Here is a 23,450-nt window from a genome sequence, read left to right on the forward strand (position 1 = left end):
TTCTCTGCCCGTTGAAGTGGTGGAGGCTACCTCGCTAAATATTTTTAAGACGCGGGTTGATGGGTTTTTAATAAGCGAGGGGATTAAGGGTTATGGGGAGAGGGCGGGAATGTGGAGCTGAGCCAAGACAGATCAGCCATGATCTTATTGAATGGCGGGGCAGGCTCGAAGGGCTAGTTGGCCTACTCCTGCTCCTATTTCTTATGTTCTTATGAGCACAGAGAAGATCATTCAGACTGGTATGTTTGTTCTGGTTCTTTTACTAGAGTTATCAACAGCTAATTCCACCTCTCCCTCCATGGCCCTGAACCTTTACCTCTTTCAAATGTTTAAGGTTTATTTATTCTTGTCACAAGCAGGCTTACATTAACACTGCAATGAAGTTACTGTGAAAATCCCCCAAGTTGCCACACTCCGGCACCTGTTCGGGTACACTGAGGGAGAATTTAGCAATGCCAATGCACCTAACCAACACATCTTTTGGACTGTGGGAGGAAAACCAGAGCATCTGGAGGAAACCCACACAGACACGGGGAGAATGTGTAGACTCTGCACAGGCAGTGATCCAAGCTGGGAATCAAACTCAGGTCCCTGGCTCTGTAAGGCAGCAGAGCTAACTAATGTGCCACCATGCTGCCCTTATGTTTATCTTCTGTGAATACGTGTAATATGTAGAAATATGCAGCACCTTCTAAACCTATGACTGTGACCACCTGGAAGGACAAGGGCAGTGGATGCATGGGAGCACCACTACTTGCAAGTTCTCCTCTGCACCACACACCGTCCTGACTTGATCATTCCTTCACTGTTGTTGGATCATAATCCTAAAACTCCCTCCCTAACAGCAAGGTGGGTTACCTACACCATATGGACTGCAGCAGTTCAAGAAGACAGCTCACCACCACCTTCTCAAAGGGCAATTTGTGATGGACAACAAATGCTGGCCTAGCCAGTGATGGTCGCATGCCATGAAATAATAAAAAATAGGAGTAGCAGTAAAGGGTGCCAAGTTTAAACCCCTGAAGCACCCACACAATTCTTTCTCCAATTTGATCCAACTAACTTAAAGCAGCTTTCTGTTTCCTTGCCTCACCCAGGGATCAATAAACATTCATACTACTCACTGACTTTACCTTATGAAAGAAGTTTCTTGTACAAGTTACTGAAAAGCTGTAATATGTAATACTGTCCATAGTTACCCAACCTCAGGGTGCCCAAGCAAGAAAGAAAATGTAGGAACATAAATTAATTTCAATTTTTTTTTAACCGGTGGACACCATTGGATATATCCCCAATCTGCCTCTGACTCTCCTTTTGGATGCTATTCCTTAACTTGTCTGTACCAACATCGGGCTGTCAACTTAGATTGCAAATACAACACTCAGAATCTTAAGGTAATTTGTCAGAGTGTCACTTTCAGCGGGAAAGCTGGTGTGTATATCTCCAACAGTATAGCCGAATCTCTATAGATTCAGTGATACTCGATACAAAGGGAATCTGGGGACATGGTCACTCTGGCAGGCCAGCGCCTCATTGGGGTGTCATCTTTAAAGGGCACCCTGATCTGCGTTAGAAAGAAAGTCCCTCCATGGACACCGGGGACCAGAGCCCAAGTACTGATGCAATCCTCACCTCGAAGGCATCAGGACAAATCTCCCTCTCCCTACCACACCCCTCTCCCCAGCTCAGCAATGCATTAGAGCAAGTCCCCACCCTCACAAGCACTGGTGCAAGCCGCCCTACACATGAATCGCTCCTTCCCCTCCACAGGGCAATACACCCCTCGTGCAAGCACTGGGGCAAACCACCCTCCCCCCACACACAGACATACACATAAGGGGTTCCCACACAATAGGGCTCTCCAGAAAGCCCGCCGTGGTACAGCCCTCGGCACAGCCAGCCTGGCACTACCTGCTTGGCCATGCCAGGCTGGCATTACCAGGGGAAGTGCCTGGGGACAGTGCCCTGCTATGTCCTTCTCCACCACCCCACCCATCCCTCGGGAGTACGGGGTGGGGGAGGGGGGGGGGGGGGCGGTGTTATGTTTTCCTTTGGCCCCCTGGCGATTCCACTCGACAGCTTCCCATTTTGCAACAGCTGTTTTAACCCCATCAATGTGACATTGGAATTCTCTAGCTCGGGGTGGGGGGGGGGGCCTTTAAATGTATTCAAATGAGGCTCCCATCTCGAAAGGGCAGGAACCTCACTGCAAACCAGTTTCATCTGTAACAGATGCTCGCTAAAAATCCCCAAAAAAGTTCTCCTCTTAATAATTTACATTAAAACTGAACCCAGAAACATTACATCGAAGAAATCTCGCCAGGTTTTCTCCAGTCTGTAATTTTGACATTGTTTTATCTTGGAGAACACCGTACACACCCCATGAAGCCTGGCCTAATGTCCAATGAATCACAGTGTGCAGGGAAAAGGCAAATAGGCTCAATGTTGTCATTTTCAATTAATCAGGCATTTGGGAAGGATGCAGGACTGAATAGCAGGATTGTGCAGTGCCCACTGAATCTCCTCAAAGTTGGATGAAACAGCTCCCCAGTGGCTCAGTTGAGTTTTAGCTGCCAGGAGCTAAAATCACACAGCCTGGACAGTGCCAAGTCCAACCCTTAGCCTCTACTGAGTTAGCTGATGTTCATCAGGGAGGCAGTTGGAGCGTGACAATCGGCCTCCGTGTTCCTGAGTTAGAGGAAGAAAAGAGAAAGGAAGTAACGGGCAGTTGTCTTGCTGTTGCTACCTCACAGCCAGCCATGGCGTTGAACTTGTGGACATGATCTCATATGAGTGCTTCGCAATTAAATAACCTGCCAGATCCAGCTCTTGAGCAAGACGCAGGAGGTTCATTCAACACCTAAGAAGAATATTGATCATTTCTACAAAGAAGTGCAAAGTCTATGGGTGGGATTTTATGTCCTCGCTCAAGTGACATCGGAAATTCCTGTCCTAGGTCAATGGAGATTTTCACTGTTGGACCCTTCTGGAATAAACTTTATTTAGCAACCACACTGGTGGCACAGTGGTTAGCACTGCTACCTCACAGCACCAGGGACCCAGGTTCGATTCCTGGCTTGGGTTACCGTCTGTGTGGAGTTTGGATGTTCTCCTTGTGTCTGTGTGGGTTTGCTCCAGTTTCATCCCACAGTCTGAAAGACACATTGGTTAGGGTGCATTGACCCGAATAGGTGTCGGAGTGCGGCGACGAGGGGACTTTCACAGTAACTTCATTGCAGTGTTAATGTAAACCTTACTGGTGATGAATGAGTAAATTTAATTAAAAAAGCCTTCACCAAAATACACTGGCGACATCAGTAAACGCACAGGCTAATGAAGGCGAAGTTGGAGAACTTGTGGCATTATGGTAAAAATAGACTGCGGCTGGAATTTTACTGCCCCAGCCGCCACGGGAATTGGAGCAGACGAGGGGCAGACCATGGAAAGGTCCATTGACCTCGGGCGGGATTTTACAGTTTCAGGACGAGCGAGGTCGTAAAATCCTGCCCTGCGTGTTCACGTTGCAGGCTCTCCCTCAGTGAACCTGAGCAGGCGCTGGAGTGTGGCAACTAGGGGATTTTCACAGTAACTTCGGCCTACTTGCGACACTAATAAGTAAACTTAAAAAAAGGAGTGGTCCCCAGCTAATAGCGGGGAGCTCTGCAAATACTGACACTCTCCCAGAAACCCCTGAGCCAGCTTTCAAAAAGCACTGGCAGCTACCCAACTGAGAACAGCTTCAGCAACGCAGACATTTTTGTTTCGATTAGGGCACAGTAACTGAAATATAGCAAGAAGAAACAGATGAAAAATATTGAATAAAATTTTTCAAGGCAGTGGGCTCACAAGTGCTTGGCCCCAGACAATAATAAATCTGAAGATCTCGCAGGCACCGCTTTGAAATCTTTTCACCTGACAAGATCATTAATATCCCTTTTTGCTTTCATGTGATCCGCTTTGATAAGTCACTCTGCAAACTAGGAGATACCTATAACGATTCAGGTGAGCAGCAAAACGCTAAAAGTTCTATACTTATCTGAGTGTGTTTGCAGATGGGTACAATTCATACTTATTTCTGCGACGAGGGATCAAAATTTCGTTGCTTTCGACTGAAATAAAAGTGCACCTTCACACAGCACTGCAAGAATCTTAAAATGAAACAAACTTCAGCCTTTGCTGTCTTCTAACGTTGTGGTCTATGAGCGTATATAAAAGCTGGATAACTTACCGGGCAAATCCTCAATGCATGTTTGTCCATTTTTGCTGAAGAGAACAGTATCCATGTTCACTCCCCCTGTACCAGATTCAGTCATCACATTTCCTTCGTTGTCTGTCTGTGACCTAAAAAACGAGGCACTGCAAATGTAAACCTGCTTTAATGGAGCGAACAGCGGACCGACTACATAATTCATCGGTCCCTTATGAAGTAATCGGACAGAAACAGAAAAATGCAGTCAACCATAGGTAAATCAGTTACTTGCACGCAAAACCATTTAGTGCAGTGCAATTCAAATTGCTTGCCCCATGCATTGCAACAGAAGTGGTTTCAATGGTTTACTAGTTTAAAATTTAAACCAGAAAATTTAAAAAAAAAATCCTATTGCTAAGGCTTTTTGATTATTCTCTATACAAGTTAATTACATTTGCATTCTGCTTGTTTCTTCTTCCACCCCCCTCCCACCAGAGTTCAGTCTTCTCCTTTATCACCACTTCATTTCACACCTTCTGTGCAAGCAGGACGTGCAATTTGTCAATGGACTCTTGCCACACCGCCTCCCGCACCTTATTCGGTGTTTGCTAACCTGTTTCTCTTCTTCCCGCCCCAGTAAAGCCCCCTTTTTTCTGCCTTTGTTAGAAAATGAAAATAATGAGGTCAGGAGAGCCAGCTGCACAGAGGACTGGGAGCCGCTCCAAAGTTGTTACTCACTGCAATGCAACGGAGCGACCCTGTTCTCGCAAGTCTTGGCGAGGCAATTGGATAAGGAAGAGGGACAGCCTCCCTTTAGGATGGATGTGCACATCACAGCATTAATGTGGAGAATTCAGGCAACCAGGAGGTAACTTAATGGTCCAGCCAATATTTTTGTTAAAAGTGTCTTCCACTGTACTCTTTTATTCATTCGTGGGACATGGGCATCGCTGGCTGGCCAGCATTTACAACCCACTCTAGTTGTTCTTGGAGGACAATTCAGAGTCTATCACATTGCTGTGGTTCTGAAGTCACATGTAGGCCAGACCGGGTAAGGATGGCAGATTTCCTTCCCTAAAGGACATTAGTGAACCAGATGGGTTTTTCCGACAATCAATAATGGTTTCGTGGTCATTAGTAGATTCTCAATTCCGAGTATCTTTTATTGAATTCAAATTCCGCCAACTGCAGTGATGGGATTCAAACCCGGGTTTCCAGAATATTAGCTGAGTTTCTGGATTAATAGTCTAGCAATAATACCTCGAGGCCATCACCTCTCCTGAGTAAGGAATAAACCCCGAATTGTTACCCGTGGCAACTTTTAATTACAAATTTTGTGGTTCTTCCCACCCCACCTTCTCTAGAAGATGATCTAGGGAGAAAATTTCCCTGGTAAATACCATGGTTATATTTGTGAATGAGCTTAAACATCATGCCTCCTCAAAGCTTGCAGGGACTTCGCATTGGAGCCCAGTTCCATCATCTGCTTTGCATACGCAGGAACAATGTACCAGGTCATACTGCAATACAATCAGGATTTGAGAACCCTGTATAGCCAATGACTGAAAGTTACCCTTCGGCGAGGAGGGAGATAGAGGCCCAGTGCGACAACCTAATTGTTTCAACAACTGACAGCAGCTAAGTTAACACAGAAACCAGGGGTCAAACCCAGAATCAGTTTCCTTGTTTGTGCAGGGTATTAATAAAGGGAACTAGCATGATCCAGGCAGGCAATACTGAGGGAGCTGATTTTCACACTGTAGATATAAGTGCTAATAACAACTTCCACAATTCCAGATTAGGGAGAGGGAAATCAATCAAAATACCACCTCCTCATCCTGCTGGAAGATTGCATATGTGAATATTGGTTCAGGGCAAGATTGGACTTGGCTGTAATGTTCACTGCAGCTTAAATAACCTCCCAACACCAACAAGGCGAACATCTCATCATTAAGCAAGGGTGACTGTGGTGATCACCCATCAAAGAATGCCTCAAGGAAGGAAGGGTTGGGGAGAAAATTGGAGGAACCTATTTGAATAGGACAATTTGGGATCTTCTATTCAGCCTGGCTTAGTGTCACACCATATGGTGCACTTAATTATCAGGGAAGGCGATGGTCTAGTGGTGATATCACTAGACTATTAATATAGAAACTCAGCTAACATTCTGGGGGTACAGGTTCGAATCCCGCCACAGCAAATGGTGACATTTGAATTCCATAAATAATATCTGAAATTAAGAATCTACTGATGACCACAAAACAATTATCAATTGTTCGAAAAACCCATCTGGTTCACTACCGTCTTTTAGGCAAGGACATCTATTATCCTTAGCTGATCTGGCCTACATTTGACTCCAGAACAACAGCAATGTGAACATAAGAACATAAGAACATAAGAAATAGGAGCAGGAGTAGGCCATCCAGCCCTTCGAGCCTGCCCCGCCATTCAATAAGATCATGGCTGATCTGTCGCTGCTCAGTTCCACCTTCCCGCCCTCTCCCCATAACCCTTAATCCCCTCTCCTATCAAAAACCCATCAACCCGCGTCTTAAAAATATTTAGCGAGGCAGCCTCCACCACTTCAACGGGCAGAGAATTCCAGAGATTCACCACCCTTTGAGTGAAGAAGTTCCTCCTCAACTCCGTTCTAAACCGCCCCCCTTTTATCTTGAGGCTGTGCCCCCTAGTCCTATTTTCTTTTTTGAGCGGGAAGAGTCTTTCCACCTCTATCCTATCCATCCCATTCATCATCTTATACGTCTCAATGAGATCTCCTCTCATTCTTCTAAACTCTAACGAGTACAAGCCCAGTTTATTCAGCCTCTCCTCATAGCTCAACCCCCTCAACTCCGGTATCAGCCTAGTAAACCTCCTCTGCACTCCCTCCAAGGCCAAAATATCTTTGCGCAGGTGCGGCGCCCAAAAATGCACACAGTACTCCAGTTGCGGCCTCACCAATGCCCTATACAGCTGCAGCAAGACCTCCCTACTTTTATATTCAATCCCCTTCGCTATGAAGGCCAGCATCCCATTCGCCTTCCTGACCACCTGCTGCACCTGCAAGCTGGGTTTTTGCGACTCATGCACAAGGACCCCGAGGTCCCTCTGCACCGTCGCCTGCTGCAGTTTTTCGCCCCGTAAGTAATAGTCCTTCCTACCATTCTTCCTACCAAAGTGGACCACCTCACACTTGCCAACATTAAATTCCATTTGCCATTTCCTGGCCCATTCGCCCAGCCTATCTAGATCCTTCTGCAGACTCTCCACACCCTCCGCACAATTTGCCGTTCCCCCAATCTTGGTGTCATCAGCAAATTTCGACACCCTACACTCGGTTCCCTCCTCCAGATCATCTACATAAATGGTAAAAAGCTGAGGCCCCAGCACAGACCCCTGGGGCACTCCACTAGTCACCATCCGCCAATCCGAATAGCACCCGTTGACCCCCACTCTCTGCCTCCTATTTGACAACCAATCCTCTATCCACGCTAACACCCTACCCCCAACTCCATGTCCCTCGACCTTCTGCAATAACCTCTTGTGAGGCACTTTGTCAAACGCCTTCTGAAAATCTAGAAAGACCACATCCACCGGCTCTCCTCTATCCACTGCCCTAGACACATCCTCATAGAACTCCAGTAAATTTGTCAGACACGACTTCCCTTTAATGAAACCGTGCTGCGTCTGCTCTATCAAGCAATTCCCTTCAAGATGCCTCGCAATTTCCTCCTTAACGACAGATTCTAACATTTTACCTACCACAGACGTTAAACTAACCGGCCTATAATTCCCCGCCTTTTGCCTGGCACCCTTCTTAAACAATGGCGTAACATTAGCCGTTTTCCAATCATCCGGCACTTCCCCGGAATCCAGCGACGTTTGGAAAATAACCACCAAGGTATCCACTATCACCTCCGCCATTTCTTTCAGAACCCTCGGATGCATTCCATCCGGTCCTGGGGACTTGTCCACAATCAGCCCCTCCAGTCTGTCGAGCACCGCCTTTCTAGTAACAGTAATGTCATTAAGACCCTCCAGTCCTACCACCTTTCCATCGCTAACACCCGGCAAATTATTCACGTCCTCCTCCGTGAAGACAGAAACAAAAAAGTTATTCAATACCTTAGCCATTTCCCCATCCCCTACCACTAGGTCCCCTTTCTCATCCTCTAAAGGACCAACATTCACCCTAGCCAGCCTCTTCCTTTTTATATATTTATAAAAACTCTTGCTATCCTTTTTTATATTAAGCGCTAGTTGACTCTCAAGTGCACACCAAGGGCAACTTGGAATGGGCACAATAAGAAGTCTCACAACACCAGGTTAAAATCCTGACGAAGGAGCAGCACTCCAAAAGCGCATGATTCCAAATAAACCTGTTGGACTTTATCCTGGTATTGTGAGACTTCTTGCTGTGCCCACTCCAGTCCAATGCCGGTATCTCCACATCATAACTAGGAATGGGCAATAAATTTTACAGATGCACCATAGAAAGCATCCTTTCTGGTTGTAAGACAGCTTGGTATGGCTTCTGCTCTGCCCAAACTATAAGGATCTAAAAAACATCATGAATATAGGCCAATCAATCACACAAACCAGCCGCCCATACATCGACTCTATCTACACTTCTCGCTGCCTCGGCAAAGCAGCCAGCATAATTAAGGACCCCGCGCACCCCGAACATTCTCTCTTCCACTTTCTTCCTTCAGGAAAAAGATACAAAAGTCTGAGGTCACGTACCAGCCAACTCAAGAACAGCTTCTTCCCTGCTGCTGTCAGACTTTTGAATGGACTTACCTCACATTAAGTTGATCTTTCTCTACACCCTAGCTATGAATGTAACACTACATTCTGCACTCTCTCGTTTCCTTCTCTATGAACGGTATGCTTTATCTGTACAGCACACAAGAACCAATGCTTTTCACTGTATGTTAATACATGTGACAATAATAAATCAAATCAAATCAAATGCTGGCCAGCCAGCAATACCCATGTCCCACAAACGAATAAAAAAGAGAAGCAATCTGTGCCAAATGCTAGTCTTTCTGTGACCTGAAGTGTCTTCTACCCTCCAACCAGGAGGGTGCCTTTGTAACTGCATTTGACCCATACCAGGCATATCAGCTCAAGACAGGCCAAACAGTCCAACAGCTTAATGTGCACAAAAATGGATAATTCCCAATGGATAATATTCCAAGGTAACAGATTAGACATACCTGTACATGAATGGAGCAACAGTGGCAGTGTTAGGGTGGTTATATTGATGCTGTGGGTGAGGTAGCTGTACACTGACTGTATTACTTCCTGTCGTTTGGGTTGTGCTGACCGTAGTGGCAGCTTGAACATTGCTACTGCTGGCAGGGGGCGTCCCTGCGGCCCCTTTTCCTTCAGAGGAGGCTAAACTACTGGAACTGGAGTTCTTACTGTCCAACTGTGACTTCTGTAGCGTGAGTCCAGCACTCAGCCTTCCGCTGCGGGGTCTCTCGGCTTCCTTTGCAGAAGCTTGGGCACTTGTAGTTTTCCCTGTAGAGGTTTTTAGCCCTGGTTTTGGTATTCCACTTTGCTGGGGTGCGGGGGGATCTTTTTTGGCACCATTCAATTTCCCGCCTTTCGGGATAAAGCTCGAGAGCTTGGAGGATTTTTTTGGCATTTCAGAAGCAGTAAGCTGCGGATCCTCTTTGGAATCCTTTTCCGATTCAGTTTTCTCGGAGACGGACACCCTCTTGGAGACCTCCTTCGTTTTGTCTTTCTCCTTCTCCTTCTGCTTTTCCTTATCCTTTTCGCTGCCTTTCGGCGAGCTTTTCTTATTGCTCAGTGCTCGGCTGATGGTCCTTTGCGCGATGCCTTTTAGTGCAATTTTGGGGCTGTTGGAGGCAGGTGCGGCACTGTTAATACTTTTGGCCGAGGTGTCGGCCTCACCAAGGTCCGTGCCGTTGGAAGCGGGCTCCACCCTCTCACAGCTGCCATCGCGAGGCCCTGAGTTGTCCAGGGTGGATCCGCCAGCCTTGGAACCGCCTTTACTATTGAACAGTTTTAACTTCTCCAGCATGGATTTCTGACCGTTGGCGTTGGACTTGGCAGTAGTTTCAACCGCGGGGGGTTTGGGCGGTTCCTGCGGGGGCTGCTTCACGGACAGCATGGAAGACGTGGCAGTGTGCTTGGCATTGAGGGATTTGCTGCGCCAGGGTTTGGCAGAGTTGGGCTGGGGGATGGCAGATGTGTTTCCACCACTGGTGCTACCTGTGCTGCCACTTGCTGGAGACTGTACATTTTCATTCATTCCTGGCTGCTGCGCTGTGCTGTCTGCTGGCTCTGGAACTAGAACACAATAATGGTATGAGGAGCAAGTTTAGAAACTCATCCGAAACTTCAGCTTCTTGCCATAAAAGGAAAGCTATATTTGAAATACTTAGGCAGCAAATTTGGTCAATGTTCTCTGCTCATTTATCTTGCCCTAGACACTGCGGTCTTATATCTATTGACATTTTAAATAAATATGTCACATTTAATGTAGTTTTCCAAAATAATGCTAAGAGCCACAGACCCTTCAACTAAGGGCAGTTTTCAAAATTACAACCCTGTTTGAGCTCTAAAATACACAATGACATGGTGATGGAAGCTAACCAAAGCTGTGATAGTGAATGAAGCATCAGGGGCTCAGAGAAGAAATGCAATAAAATCAGATATCATAATGTGTCAATGTTTTGCAATATGCATTTCAGGGTAGAGGGGGTTATATACCAGCAGCATGGTGGTTACAGTTGTTAGCACTGCTGCCTCACTACACCAGGGACCAGGGTTAAATTTCGTCCTTGGCTGACTGTCTGTGTGGAGTTTGCACGTTCTCCTTGTGTCTGTGTGGGTTTCCTCCTGGTGCCCAGGTTCCTCCCACAGTCTAAATATATGCAGGTTAGAAGGAGTGGCCATGCTAAATTTTCCTCAGCAACCAAATATGTGTAGATAGGGGGTTTAGCCATTGTTATTTGGTCCTCAGTGTCCAAATATGTGTAGTTCAGGTAGATTGGCTTTGCTGAATTGCCTTATGGTGTCCAAATATGTGTAAGTTAGGGGGAATTAGCCATGGTAAATTTGCCCCTTAGATTCCAAAGATGTGTAGGTTTGGGGGGTGTCATCATGGTAACTGAGGTTACAGAGATAGCGATGGGCCTGGGTAAGATGCCCTTTCGGAGAGTCAGTACAGTCTCCATGAGCCAAATGGCCTCCTTCTGCATTGTCGGGATTCTATGGTTCACATAAAGCTTCATGCTGTGAAAATATATTCAGCATCCACGGCAAATCTTTTCTGCCAGGACATGATAAAGCACAGTGTAAATGCAAATGCTATTCTTCCTTAACAGCTCAACAGTAATGCAACAGAAACAAAATACAGTAAATACTGGAAATCCAATATGGAAACAGAAAATGTGAATAATACTCAGCACGACAGGCAGCATCAGTGGAGAGAGAAACAATAAGTTAACATTTCAAAGGATCTATCCAAATGCATGTTAAAATAGTCAGCAGCTAAGCTATACAGTCCAGACAGTTTCAAGGTTTGATCCCTTCTATTCTGAGTTACCATCTCATGGGTAATTGAACAATTAGATTCAACACCATTCAATTTGGAAGAGAGAGTTCAGCTTCCAGTCATTATTACCAGCAACTGACCTTAAAAATAACCATTTGGGTAAGGTCAACAAAAGTTTCTGTATTGCCAAATCCTAACAGAAATTAATCAGGAGGGGAGAAAAACTGAGAAAACTGGCAAAGGTAAAAAATAATGTAAAAAATAAAAACATGTGTTTATATAGCATGTCTCAACAGCTCAGCACATTCCAAAGTGCTTTACAGCCAATGAAGCTCTTTTGAAATGCATTAACCGACTCAAGAACAGTTTCTTCCGTGCTGTCACAGATTTTTGAATAGAACTACCTCGTATTAAGTCGATCTTTCTCTACTCCCTAGCTATAACTGTAACACAATATTCTGCACTCTCTCCTTTTTTTCTCAATGTATGGTATGCTTTGTCTGTACAGTGTGCAAGAAACAATATTTTTCACTGTCTACTAATACATGTGACAATAATAAGTCAAATCACAGTTGCAAAAAACGAAACTCTGCAGCCAATTTACACATAGGAAACTCTCACAAAATGGAGTACAATAATGAGCAGATAAACTGTTTTAGTGGTAGTGACTGAGGGAAAAATATTGGCTGGAACAGTGGGGATAAGTTCTTTGAAATAGTGGATTCAGGCCTCGCTGGCTGGGCCGGCATTTATTACCCATCCCTAATTGCGCTTGAACAGAGTAGCCTGCTGGAACATTTCAGGTATATGTAAATGTTTCATATTTTTCAATTTTAATTCAGTCTAGGAGCCTGTTGAGACAGTCGTTCTAAAGTCTGTTTGTTTATGTGAGAAACAATCCAACCTTCTAATCATTTTTTTTTGAGCGGGAAGAGTCTCTCCACCTCTATCCTATCCATCCCATTCATCATCTTATACGTCTCAATGAGATCTCCCCTCATTCTTCTAAACTCTAGCGAGTACAAGCCTAGTTTATTCAGCCTCTCCTCATAGCTCAACCCCCTCAACTCCGGTATCAGCCTAGTAAACCTCCTCTGCACTCCCTCCAGGGCCAAAATATCCTTGCGCAGGTGCGGCGCCCAAAACTGCACACAGTACTCCAGCTGCGGCCTCACCAATGCCCTATACAGCTGCAGCAAGACCTCCCTACTTTTATATTCAATCCCCCTCGCTATGAAGGCCAGCATCCCATTCGCCTTCCTGACCACCTGCTGCACCTGCAAGCTGGGTTTTTGCGACTCATGCACAAGGACCCCGAGGTCCCTCTGCACCGTCGCCTGCTGCAGTTTTTCGCCACGTAAGTAATAGTCCTTCCTACCATTCTTCCTACCAAAGTGGACCACCTCACACTTGCCAACATTAAATTCCATTTGCCATTTCCTGGCCCATTCGCCCAGCCTATCTAGATCCTTCTGCAGACTCTCCACACCCAAAAGACAGTAGGACTAGGGGGCACAGCCTCAAGATAAAGGGGAGGCGGTTTAGAACGGAGTTGAGGAGGAACTTCTTCACTCAAAGGGTGGCGAATCTCTGGAATTCTCTGCCCGTTGAAGTGGTGGAGGCTGCCTCGCTAAATATTTTTAAGAAGCGGGTTGATGGGTTTTTGATAAGAGAGGGGATTAAGGGTTATGGGGAGAGGGCGGGAAAGTGGAACTGAGCCACAACAGATCAGCCATGATCTTATTGAATGGTGGGGCAGGCTCGAAGGGCTAGATGGCCTACTCCTGCTCCTATTTCTTATGTTCTTATGTTCTTATGTTTATCATTTTACAAGTACCTGACTCTATCTACACAGCTGGTTAGAAGTGTGTTTTTTTACTGATGGAGTTTTATGAGCTATTCCAGTTGTTAAAATAGAGATTGTGACTTATGTTCATTAAGTGAATAATGGTTAAGGGAGGTGAGGTTGAAGGGAGCGACTTTCAAGTGCTCAGAATGTCTAGGTATATATGATGAGCCACTGATTGCATCAGAAGACTAGATGAGGCTCTTTGGGATAGGACACAGGCTTTTCAACCTGCTTGCCCTGGACTCCACCTCCCTCTCTACTTCACCTCAGGCCTGCTTTCTCCAGGGTATTTAGGGCCTGGCAATCTTGAGATGGATTGGGAATGGGACATAAGATTAGTTTCATCCTCTCCGATCCTGCCAATGATGGGAAAATCCGGCCATAAGTACCAACTCAGGAAAATGCCCATGGAAAGTAGGGACTGAAAATTAGCTATGTAAAGTCTATTTATTAGTCACAAGTAAGGCTTACATCAACACGGCAATGAAGTTACTGGGAAATTCCCATAGTCATTACACTCCGACACCTGTTTGGGTCAATGGACCTAATCAGCACATCTTTCAGACTGCAGGAGGAAGCTGGAGCACCCTGAGGAAACCCATGCAGAGACGGGGAGAAAGTGCAAATTCCACACAGACAATGACCCAAGTCAGGAATCAAACCCGGGATCCTGGTGCTCTGAGGCAGCAGTGCTAACCATTGTGCCACCGTGCCTCCCACCAATTGTCATCCTTGGTTTTCCAGGGTGAGATTCCACACGTGTACCAGGAGTTCTCCTCTACCTCAAACAGACCATCCTCCTTCATGTCTGCACAGAAACCTGCTGTTGATCAGCTGTTCGACCGTGGGTGGGTTGCAGCCGAGTCAGATCCTGTGCTTATGTGATGCCCAGAAATGCATTTTCCAATCGTGATTACTGGATAATAATTGGAACCAGGAACCCTGGCTGATTCTTATCCTATTCCCCAGCTGAATCTCACACGAGGTGAACTATTATGTGTTGCTGCCCCATCTCAGATCAGTTAACTCACTTTGACTCTTTCAAGTCTGTGCAATTTAGTCCCACCCGAAATGACACATATTGCCCAAGGAGCCGGCTGGGAGAACATCCAACATCCATTCTGATATTAAATGTAATAGACAGAGGTACAGCACTGACAGCCTGCTGCTGCTGGCAAGATCTTAAAACTAGAACTTAATACGAAATCTGTGCCCAAGGTCAAATGTAGCTTCTGTGAAGCAGTGAGTATGAAATTGGAGCAGAGGAGAGAATTACACACCGCATTTTACGGTGCATTCCCACATTTCTTCCCCCCCCCCCCCCCCACCCCACTCTCCCAGAGTTAATTAGCTGTAGATTTGGTCCAAAGCAACGATATGAAAATGAACAAAGAACTCCAACTTTGACGAGCCTTTTGCTGCAAAATGGTAATGCCAGTACACCTGTGGGGCAAATCCCGAAAGTATGTCAACCTGGTCTGGTATCCACACGTGTCCGAGTAACAGGACATTACCAGCGTTTAAGGGGCGGGGGACATCACATTGTTACTTGTTGTTCAGGCAACTTGAGACAGTCAAATGCTGTACAACAGATCCCCCCACCCCCCACCACCCCCCCCAACCCCACCCCCGCCCTGACCCAAACTCCCCTACCCCCCACCCGCCATGTGTGGTAAATGCCATAAACATTGATTGTTGCTTCTATGTAATTGCTGAAGTACAAGCCATCACAAAAAATAATACTGCTTTTCTCCTGTAAATGCTGTAAATTTCTGTGGCAGAGAAACCAAACAGGATGCATTAAAATGCTGAGCTGCACTGTGTAATTACAGTTAATACTTTTTTCTTAAAGTATTGCGCAGTCAAAAAGGTATAATTTAGCTGCAGTTACCTAAATTACACGTGCCAATTATATAAACACGCGTTGTAAAACAAGGTACATTAATATAAACAGTTTACTTACCTGAGTAGTGTCATCTTTGAATGTATTTCCTCCCGAGAACCACTGGAAGCGTGCTCCAAAATGTGTAATGAGATCAATTATTTCATGCAGGCGCATTAAGTTCTTACTATGTACATTTTTTTTATTGAGCAGTAAATGGATATAAAATACTGCTGATCGCAGTCAGAAGTTTCACAGGTTCCTTAACACATTGTTTCACAGTTTCAGGATGCAGTCTTGACGGTTGGACTAACGGCTGCTGGAACAGCCCAGCAAAATCAAAAAGAAACAGCAGCTCACGACGTACGTCTCCTGCACTGTCAAACGCCTATTTGCAAAAGGATTTGCCTCACTGCCAAGAATCTGCGTGGACATTTATTTCAATTGCCGGTCGTTTGATCCAAGCCAGACTTCTCTGATCCAGCTTGCACAACTTTCCCCCTCAAACTGTGCGCACATAATTCACTGAATAACAATTACAGACTGGACACCAGCCCAAACTACATGCCGGTTTAATGACATCATTAGCCGATGGGGGCAAACACTGTAGGCAGCACCGAGTTCAGCAAAATGGTGTGGGTGTAATACTATACAGCAGTTAGTGTCTGCTGGAGAAATTACACCAGTTGCAACAAAAGTGTATCAGTGTATGCAAACCAAGATATTGGGCTGTCATAATCCCATAAACAACATCTACTGAAAAAATTAGTGGTTATAAGTAAGGCACAAATATAATATTATATACAAGTCCAAACATTAGGCTGCAATGATCCAATGAGTATTTCTAACTGAGGAAATGACTATTGTTATAGCTGGAACAATGTAAATGCTCTAAAGAATTTTGCACAATTCATTCCAAGGAAGCACAGTTATAGCTGAATCAATGAATTCTAAATTCTGCTTTTGTTATCAGGCAATGCCCCATCATGGACAGACACCGATGCCTTCAATCTTACTTTTTGATTGTTTAAGTCATGCATCACAACATACAATTAACTGTAAGAAGTTTCACAACACCAGGCTGAAGTCCAACAGGTTATTTGAATCATGAGCTTTTGGAGCACTGCTCCTTCCTCAGGTGACTCACCTGATGAAGGAGCAGCGCACTGAAAGCTCGTGATCCCAAATAAACCTGTTAGACTTTCACCTGGTATTGTGCGACCTCCTACTGGGCCCACCCCAGTACATTGCCAGCATCTCCACCTCATGCTTACAATTAACTGCAGGGGAAGACATAGTGCCTGCAAATGGATGACGGAATGTCACATTTTAGCTTTAACAAGATTGGGTTTTCATGCCTCCAATCATGTTGGAATGAAGGCAGAAGGGTTTTTAAAAATAGCAGTGTGGGATAAGGGTATGGCTGGGGACCCACAGCTTGTGTTCTCAACCAGGTCAGCTCCACTGCAGATAGGTTAGTTAGGCATCTCCAAGATCCTCTCTCCTAATTTTCATGGAGCCAGGTAAGCTTCTCCATGACCTGTTTTTCATTGATTGCAAAGCAGATACAAGTCAGTCTGTATTCAGGCGCCTTTTGAAAGGTAACTTCTGTAATAAGTTTCCAGAGGCAGAATCCCTCCACCAAAATCCCTTTATTTACAATTTCAACAGCAGTAAACAGAATGCTTTCAGCCAGCAGTCTACCTTCAGGAGTGCCAGAGGAACTGACACTCCCAATTAATACAATTGATGGGCCTGATTGGCCCATCAATTGACTCCTTAAAAAGGAATTCATATTCCAATAGGCCAATCTCAATGGCCTGATTGAAGTCATTACAACTTTAAAAGGTCTTACTCTTCTCCCCTTCCCAAAGATGGCAACTCATCTACTCCCCCGACCCCCTCCCCCACCCCCGCCTCCTCCCAGTTCCCTTGTAGCCAACCTTGGCAGAAAGCCCAGATCTATTAAAGTATTATGTCAGTGGGACATTATTAACATAGTTGAACAGTGCTGCTGGTTTTACTTGACTGATGTTTTTATGTGGTTATAATAAATTGTTCTTTCAGTAAACCCTTACGTCAACGTCTCAATGTTTATTTGCACCAGCTTAAGAGGTGTGAAGTACTTAGAACTTCTGTTATTGAGACTTTAGTGGTCTGTTTGAGTGACACTTTTATAAGGTTGTCCGAACATAGGATTTTTTTCAACGAATTATGAATGGGTCATTTTTTTTCTCGAGCAGTTTCAAATGTAGAATCGTTTCTATTGGACTCATTGGTTCTGTATATAGGATATACTGGACAAATGGCCATGGAAGAGCAATGAATTGGCATTCATGATATGAGAATCCACTGGAGATAGGTGAGTGGCATTAATGTATATTGAGTTTGCATGAGTTAACGTATTGAGTTATCATGGGACAGGAGGCATGAGTTGGCATTCAATTGGCATGAGGAGTTAGTAGGGAAGGGGGAAAGGATGAAGGCCACAGGGCTTAAATTGTAACTGAACAATTGTGGCTGAACCTTCTGACCAGGCACTTGGCCAACCCAGTCTGCCTTTGGGGGTGATGGGCCTGCATTTGCACCCCCAGAGCAAAAATCTGATGATGCATTTTCTACTGAGGTAGGCCCAACAAGTCCTGACTCAAACCACCCATCTCAAAGGTAAAAGTCTGGACCTTGAAATCTAATCCAATCAAATATAACCTTAAAATTTGTACTAAAAACAAAATAAAACGCAGCCCAGCAGAGTTTCAGACGTGTTCTAAGGGCCAAATATACGTAACAACTGGAGTAAATCCAGCTTTTTATTAGCGGGACTCTCAAAATGAATCTCCCACACTCTGTGCACTGCAGCGTGCCCTCGGGTGAATGTCATTAAAAATCAGGGGGCGGGGCCTATTCCTGTTGGAGAGGCCGACAGCATAGTGCTGAGTGAGCCACTGCGCTCGTGTCAATCTGTCAGCACCGAGGTTCCGTATTGCTGGCCTTCCGATCACTGGCCAGCTCATTTGCTAGTCAATCCCGTGACTCCGCATTGCTTCCCCTATACCCCCTATTCCCCGATAGTTGGGCTCCTGGGCCACCCCCACACCCCTGCCTCAATCTCTGACCACCAACACCGCCCCCCAGCAATTTTGATCCCCCTATTCCAACCCACCTCCCCATCAGCAGCCCTGATCCGGCCCCCCCCCACCACTACCCCGCCCCCCCCCCCCCCACCCCCCATCCCACCACCCCTAGCCTGATGTCCAGCCCCAATCGATGGCCTCTCTCCTGTCACCACCAAGTGCAGAATGGCAGTGGGACCCCCGCCCATGCCCACTGATCTCCACCCCCCCCCCCAAGGCCCTGCCCCCCCCCACTAGGCCCCACCCACTTGGCAATGTCCAATGAGCACTGCCAACGTGTCCCCGGGCATTGCCACTTTGCTCCTTGGGCAGTGCCAGGGGAGCAAACAGGCACTGCCAGGCTGGCAATGTCCAGATGGGCACCTCCCCCCCCATTACCATTAACCTGCCTGGGGGACCTCCCTTCACTCCAACAGGATTGGGCCACCAGCTACCCGCAAGTGGGGAGGTGTTGTAAACCCCACTGAAGTGAAACACTGCTGGCCACGGGGAGGGGGGGGGTGGGGGCCATGGCGCCCAGCGGGAAGCCCGCTACATGTCCTCCCCTTGAGTGTCCTGGCCCGCTGTGCTGCTGGAAGAATCGCTTCACCCCAGGTTCCTCCATGGTAGACAACAGAAGGCCATCCAGGAGAACACTGGAAAAATATAATCCTGAGGTAACAAAAGCATGGATGAGGGCTTCAGCATCACTTCAGCTGAGGCGGAAGTGCAGATGAGTGACGTTACAGAGGCAGGACTAAGCAGTCATAACCCCTCATTACAAATGCATGAACTTAACACCTTTAACTTTACATTTCTCAGTTCTCACACACAAACTGTCTCTAGTAACCTTCCCGGTTTAACTAGTCTTGGACACACACTCACAGAGTATCACCACAGTCCCCAAAATATTTTAGAAGTACATCCATTCACCACAATCTCATATCTACCTTTGTGCCATCAGCATTTCATCTTTCAATTCAATACTATCTTAGCAAGCCAAGGATGGTGTGTCCTCCCCCTAGCTACTTTCTTTCTCACTGCAGTGTGTCTTTGTTCAGTGTTACAAAATATCTCCTTAAATGTCTGCCACTGCATCTCTGCTGGCCTATTCCTTAACAAATCTTCCAGTTCACTCCTGCCAGCTCTTTGTTCATACCTTCCTAATCGAACTTACTTAAGTTTAAAACATTGGTGTTAGACCCACTCTTCTCTCCACAGGGGAGAATTCAGCTGCTCTTCTTTGAAATAATGGCACGGGATTGTCTACATCCGTCCAAGAAGGCAGATGAGGCTGCAGTTTAGTGCCTCATCCAAAAACATCTCTCCCGATGGTGCAGTATTCCCTCAATAAAGTTTATTTATTCCTCATAAGTAAAGCTTACATTAACACTGCAATGAAAATCCCCTAGTCGCCACATTCCAGTACCTGTTCAGGTCAATGCACCTAACCATACTGGAGTGCAAGCTTTGGTTTTTTCGCTCAAGTCTTGGAATAGGTATTGAACCCACTATCTCCGACTTAAAGAAAGCCACTCAATTCATTTTCATATTTGGAGTAAAGATTTTCATCTCGGTTGACACAGTGATCAAGAACATACCATCTAAACTGCAACTGGAAAATCATCCAATATTTTCTGCAGTCAAAAACATGCTTCTCCTAAAGGGCATTTATAAGAGCCAAATTGATTTCTTCAACTGTTTCACAGATGCCAACATTTTTGTTTCAATCAGCACTCATTCAATTGGCTTCAGCTACAGTTTCTGCTTATTTGGCTCAAAATATATCATTGGAACATCTTTATAAAATCTTCAGAGATGTTGCACTGAGTCTATTAACCAATTGTTCTGTTAACGCCTAAAGACAGAAATGGTTGAAGGCTCAATCTCTGATTCATGTTGAGTTAATACGTCTCATCCAGGGTGACTTGTAAACTGATTCAATTGACTTCACCCTTAATGTTGCTGAGGGATGACGGTGGGGTGTTGGCTGGGGACAGAGCTGGGCGACACTGTGGTTAGCACTGCTGCCTCACAGCATCAGGGACTCAGGTTCAATTCCAGTCTTGGGTGAGTTTGCACATTATCACGTGTCTGTGTGGGTTTCCTCCCACAGTACAAAGATTTGCACTTTAGGTGGATCAGCCATGCTAAATTGCCCCTTAGTGTCCCAGGATGTGTGGGTTGGAGCATTAGTGGAGTAAATACATGGGGTTACACTTACAGGGAAAGTACTTGGGTAGGGTGCTCTGTTGAAGAATTGGTGCAGACCTGATGGGCCAAATGGCCATCTTCTGCACTGTAGGTATTCTATTCTATGATTCTAAAGGGTGGAAAAACCATCAGCCAGGATTGCTGTTCCTGGTCCAATGGTTCCTGATCTAATCATGCACCAGTTGCAACACAGGATCAAACTCATCTTCCACTTGCTATGCAGGTTTTTACTGTGGTCCAAATATTCAAAGACTGCCTGAGTCATGGATCTGATCCTCCTGAATAGTAACTTCAAGAGCAGAATCAAAACTAAATCAAAAAATAAGTAACCGAACAATCTTTATACTTTGTTGTTATTGAGTATTTGGGAAAAGCGAAGTGAGGAGCATTTACAGTACAAGTAGGCCTGGATTTTTATGGAGTTGATAATACTCTGTGGACCCATTACAAATGATGGGTGGGACCTTGATGGTGAAGTGTGAGAGGCTTGATTCATACAGGCAGGAAATCCAAACTCAGCAAGGCCATTTGAACTTAGTGCTATGTTCATTTTGGATATTCCAAGTGCCCAAACCCACAGTGTGAGAGTTGTGAATTTATGGAGTAAATGTAAACACTCATGAAGGACTGATGTGGTCTGTTTAAGTGTAGCAATCTGAAATTTTCCGGATCCCCTGCTCTTGAAATTTGGAAAAGAAACAGGTTTAAGCCGTCAGCAACGTAAAAAATAAAAGTCTGCAGGCCTATTTTGATTGACAGGCCATCTAGAGTAAAATAAATAACCACCTGTTCTATAGTTTCAGTTTGATCATTTCCCAAGGGCTGTACTTATGTTGTCTGAGCTACTTGGCTGAATGGTAGAGTTACAAAAGCAGGAAGTTCTGAGTGTACATTTTGATTGACAGTTTAAAGATACAATTAAAGGATTAGGCGTCTTTGATGTGGTTACTGAATGGAATTGTTTTTTAATAACAGATTAACTACTTAGGGAAATTTTGACACAAAATGATCAAATCAATGTTCATTTAATCCCATGGTCAAACACAAGAAAACTGTGGAAAGAGTACATGCCAATTTCTTTGATGTGGAAGGGGAAAAGTATTTTGTGTTGGTTGACAGTTGTAGTACGTTGATAAATGTTGAACATATGCCCAATACCAGGACTGAAACACTATCGAGGTTTTAAGAAATTGCTTTGTACTTTACAGGTAGCCATAGATATTTGTGTTAGCTAATGGTTTACATTTTATGTCAGAAGGGTTTGAAATATTTCTGAATATGAATGGAGTCAAACACACACTAATAGCATCGTACCACCCAAGATTGAATAATGCTGCAGAAAGAAGTGTACAGATTGTGAAGAGGTCTTTGCAGAAGCACTTGCTAGATGACAAGTTGGAGAGTAATCCCACGTTCCACTTGGAGCGAGGCTGGATAATTTTCTGTTTTCTTATAGAATAAGGCCACAGTTCATTACAGGGCCGCAGTTCTCCAACATTGCTCATGGCTGGGATTCTCCAGACCCGCTGCAGAGTTTTGGCTGATCGCCAAATTCTCTGTTCTGCTTTTGCAGCGGCGGTAGGGCATCCAAGACCAGAGAACTCTGGCTCAGGCTTTTCACCTTACAAGTTAATGTTTAAACACATTCCTAGGGCAAAGTTTAATTTGCTAAGGCCTGATGCCAATAGCAAAATGAGAGAAAAGCCAAGACAAAGTAAAGGTGAATCATGATATGCCAGTCACGAAACATAAAGGGTTCAGTGCTTGTCGGAAGGTCATAGTATAAGATGATAAGGAGAAATATATGATTGGGGTTGTTTTGAAGAGACTGGGTGCGTTCATTTTAATGGAGCTTGGAAAGAGAGGAGGAAAAACCTCCTACAGTTCAAATTCCTCTTACAGTTCCAAGCAAAAGTCAAAAAGAAACTGAAAGTTTGCTGGTCTTACAGAATCCATCAATAGGTCAAAGTGAGTCGAGGCCCTCACATACTAGTAGCAAAAATTTGATCTGACGAGGGCTCCTTAAACTGAGGCAGGTCTGCCAAGTCAGGAAATTTCCTGATTGAGTTACCTGCCTTGGTCGCTTAAATCCAGCCCTTAGTATTTGCAGAAAGTATTAATTCTAGAGTTGCAACGTAAATCCAACTTCATAGCCTTATCCTGGAACACAGTGACAGTCCTTAACCTCAGATTTAAAATCTAAAAAGTATGATCTGATGGGGAGCTCATAGCACTGTAGCACTGCCAATTTTGTGTTTATTCCATATATGTACAGTGATTATGTTATTGTTGTTTAACTTTTAAACATGGCCACTATTAACCATAAGTTGCATTTGGCAATCAGACTCGATGTCTGTAAATGCCTATACATCTTAAAATGGGGTAGCACGATGGCTAGTTACTTCACAGCACCAGGATTGAGGTTCAATTCCCAGCTTGGGTCACTGTCTGTGTGGAATTTAGACATTCTCCCCGTGTCTGCGTGGCTTCCTCCTGGATGCTCCGGTTTCCTTCCACAGTCCAAAGATGTGCAGGTGAGTCTGACTGGCCATGCTAAATTGCCCCTTAGTGTCAGGGGGATTAGCAGGGTAAATAAACATGGGTAGGCTTGCGGGGACAGGGCCAGGGTAGGATTGTTGCCAGTACTGGCTTGATGGGCCAAATGGCCTTCT

The 23,450-nt window shown here is 45.2% G+C and overlaps 1 protein-coding gene across 10 annotated transcripts in view; it reads right to left on the reverse strand.

Moving 5' to 3' along the window:
• nav2a (neuron navigator 2a) overlaps positions 1-23,450 on the reverse strand; it is an 806,339-nt gene that overhangs the window by 237,280 nt on the left and 545,609 nt on the right. For 9 of the 10 annotated variants that reach the window (XM_080189918.1, XM_080189922.1, XM_080189916.1 and 6 more), the window contains 2 exons: positions 9,409-10,510; positions 4,229-4,341 (listed from right to left, as the gene is read on the reverse strand). In XM_080189918.1, the coding sequence (XP_080046044.1) occupies positions 4,229-4,341; positions 9,409-10,510 (1,215 nt within the window). Of the gene's footprint in view, positions 1-4,228; positions 4,342-9,408; positions 10,511-15,532; positions 15,721-23,450 lie in introns of those variants that run through there. The other variant, XM_080189921.1, reaches the window with a different exon arrangement.

Source organism: Carcharhinus amblyrhynchos, chromosome 6, assembly GCF_965287045.1.
Source record: "Carcharhinus amblyrhynchos chromosome 6, sCarAmb.v2.hapA, whole genome shotgun sequence".
Lineage (NCBI taxonomy): Eukaryota > Metazoa > Chordata > Chondrichthyes > Carcharhiniformes > Carcharhinidae > Carcharhinus > Carcharhinus amblyrhynchos.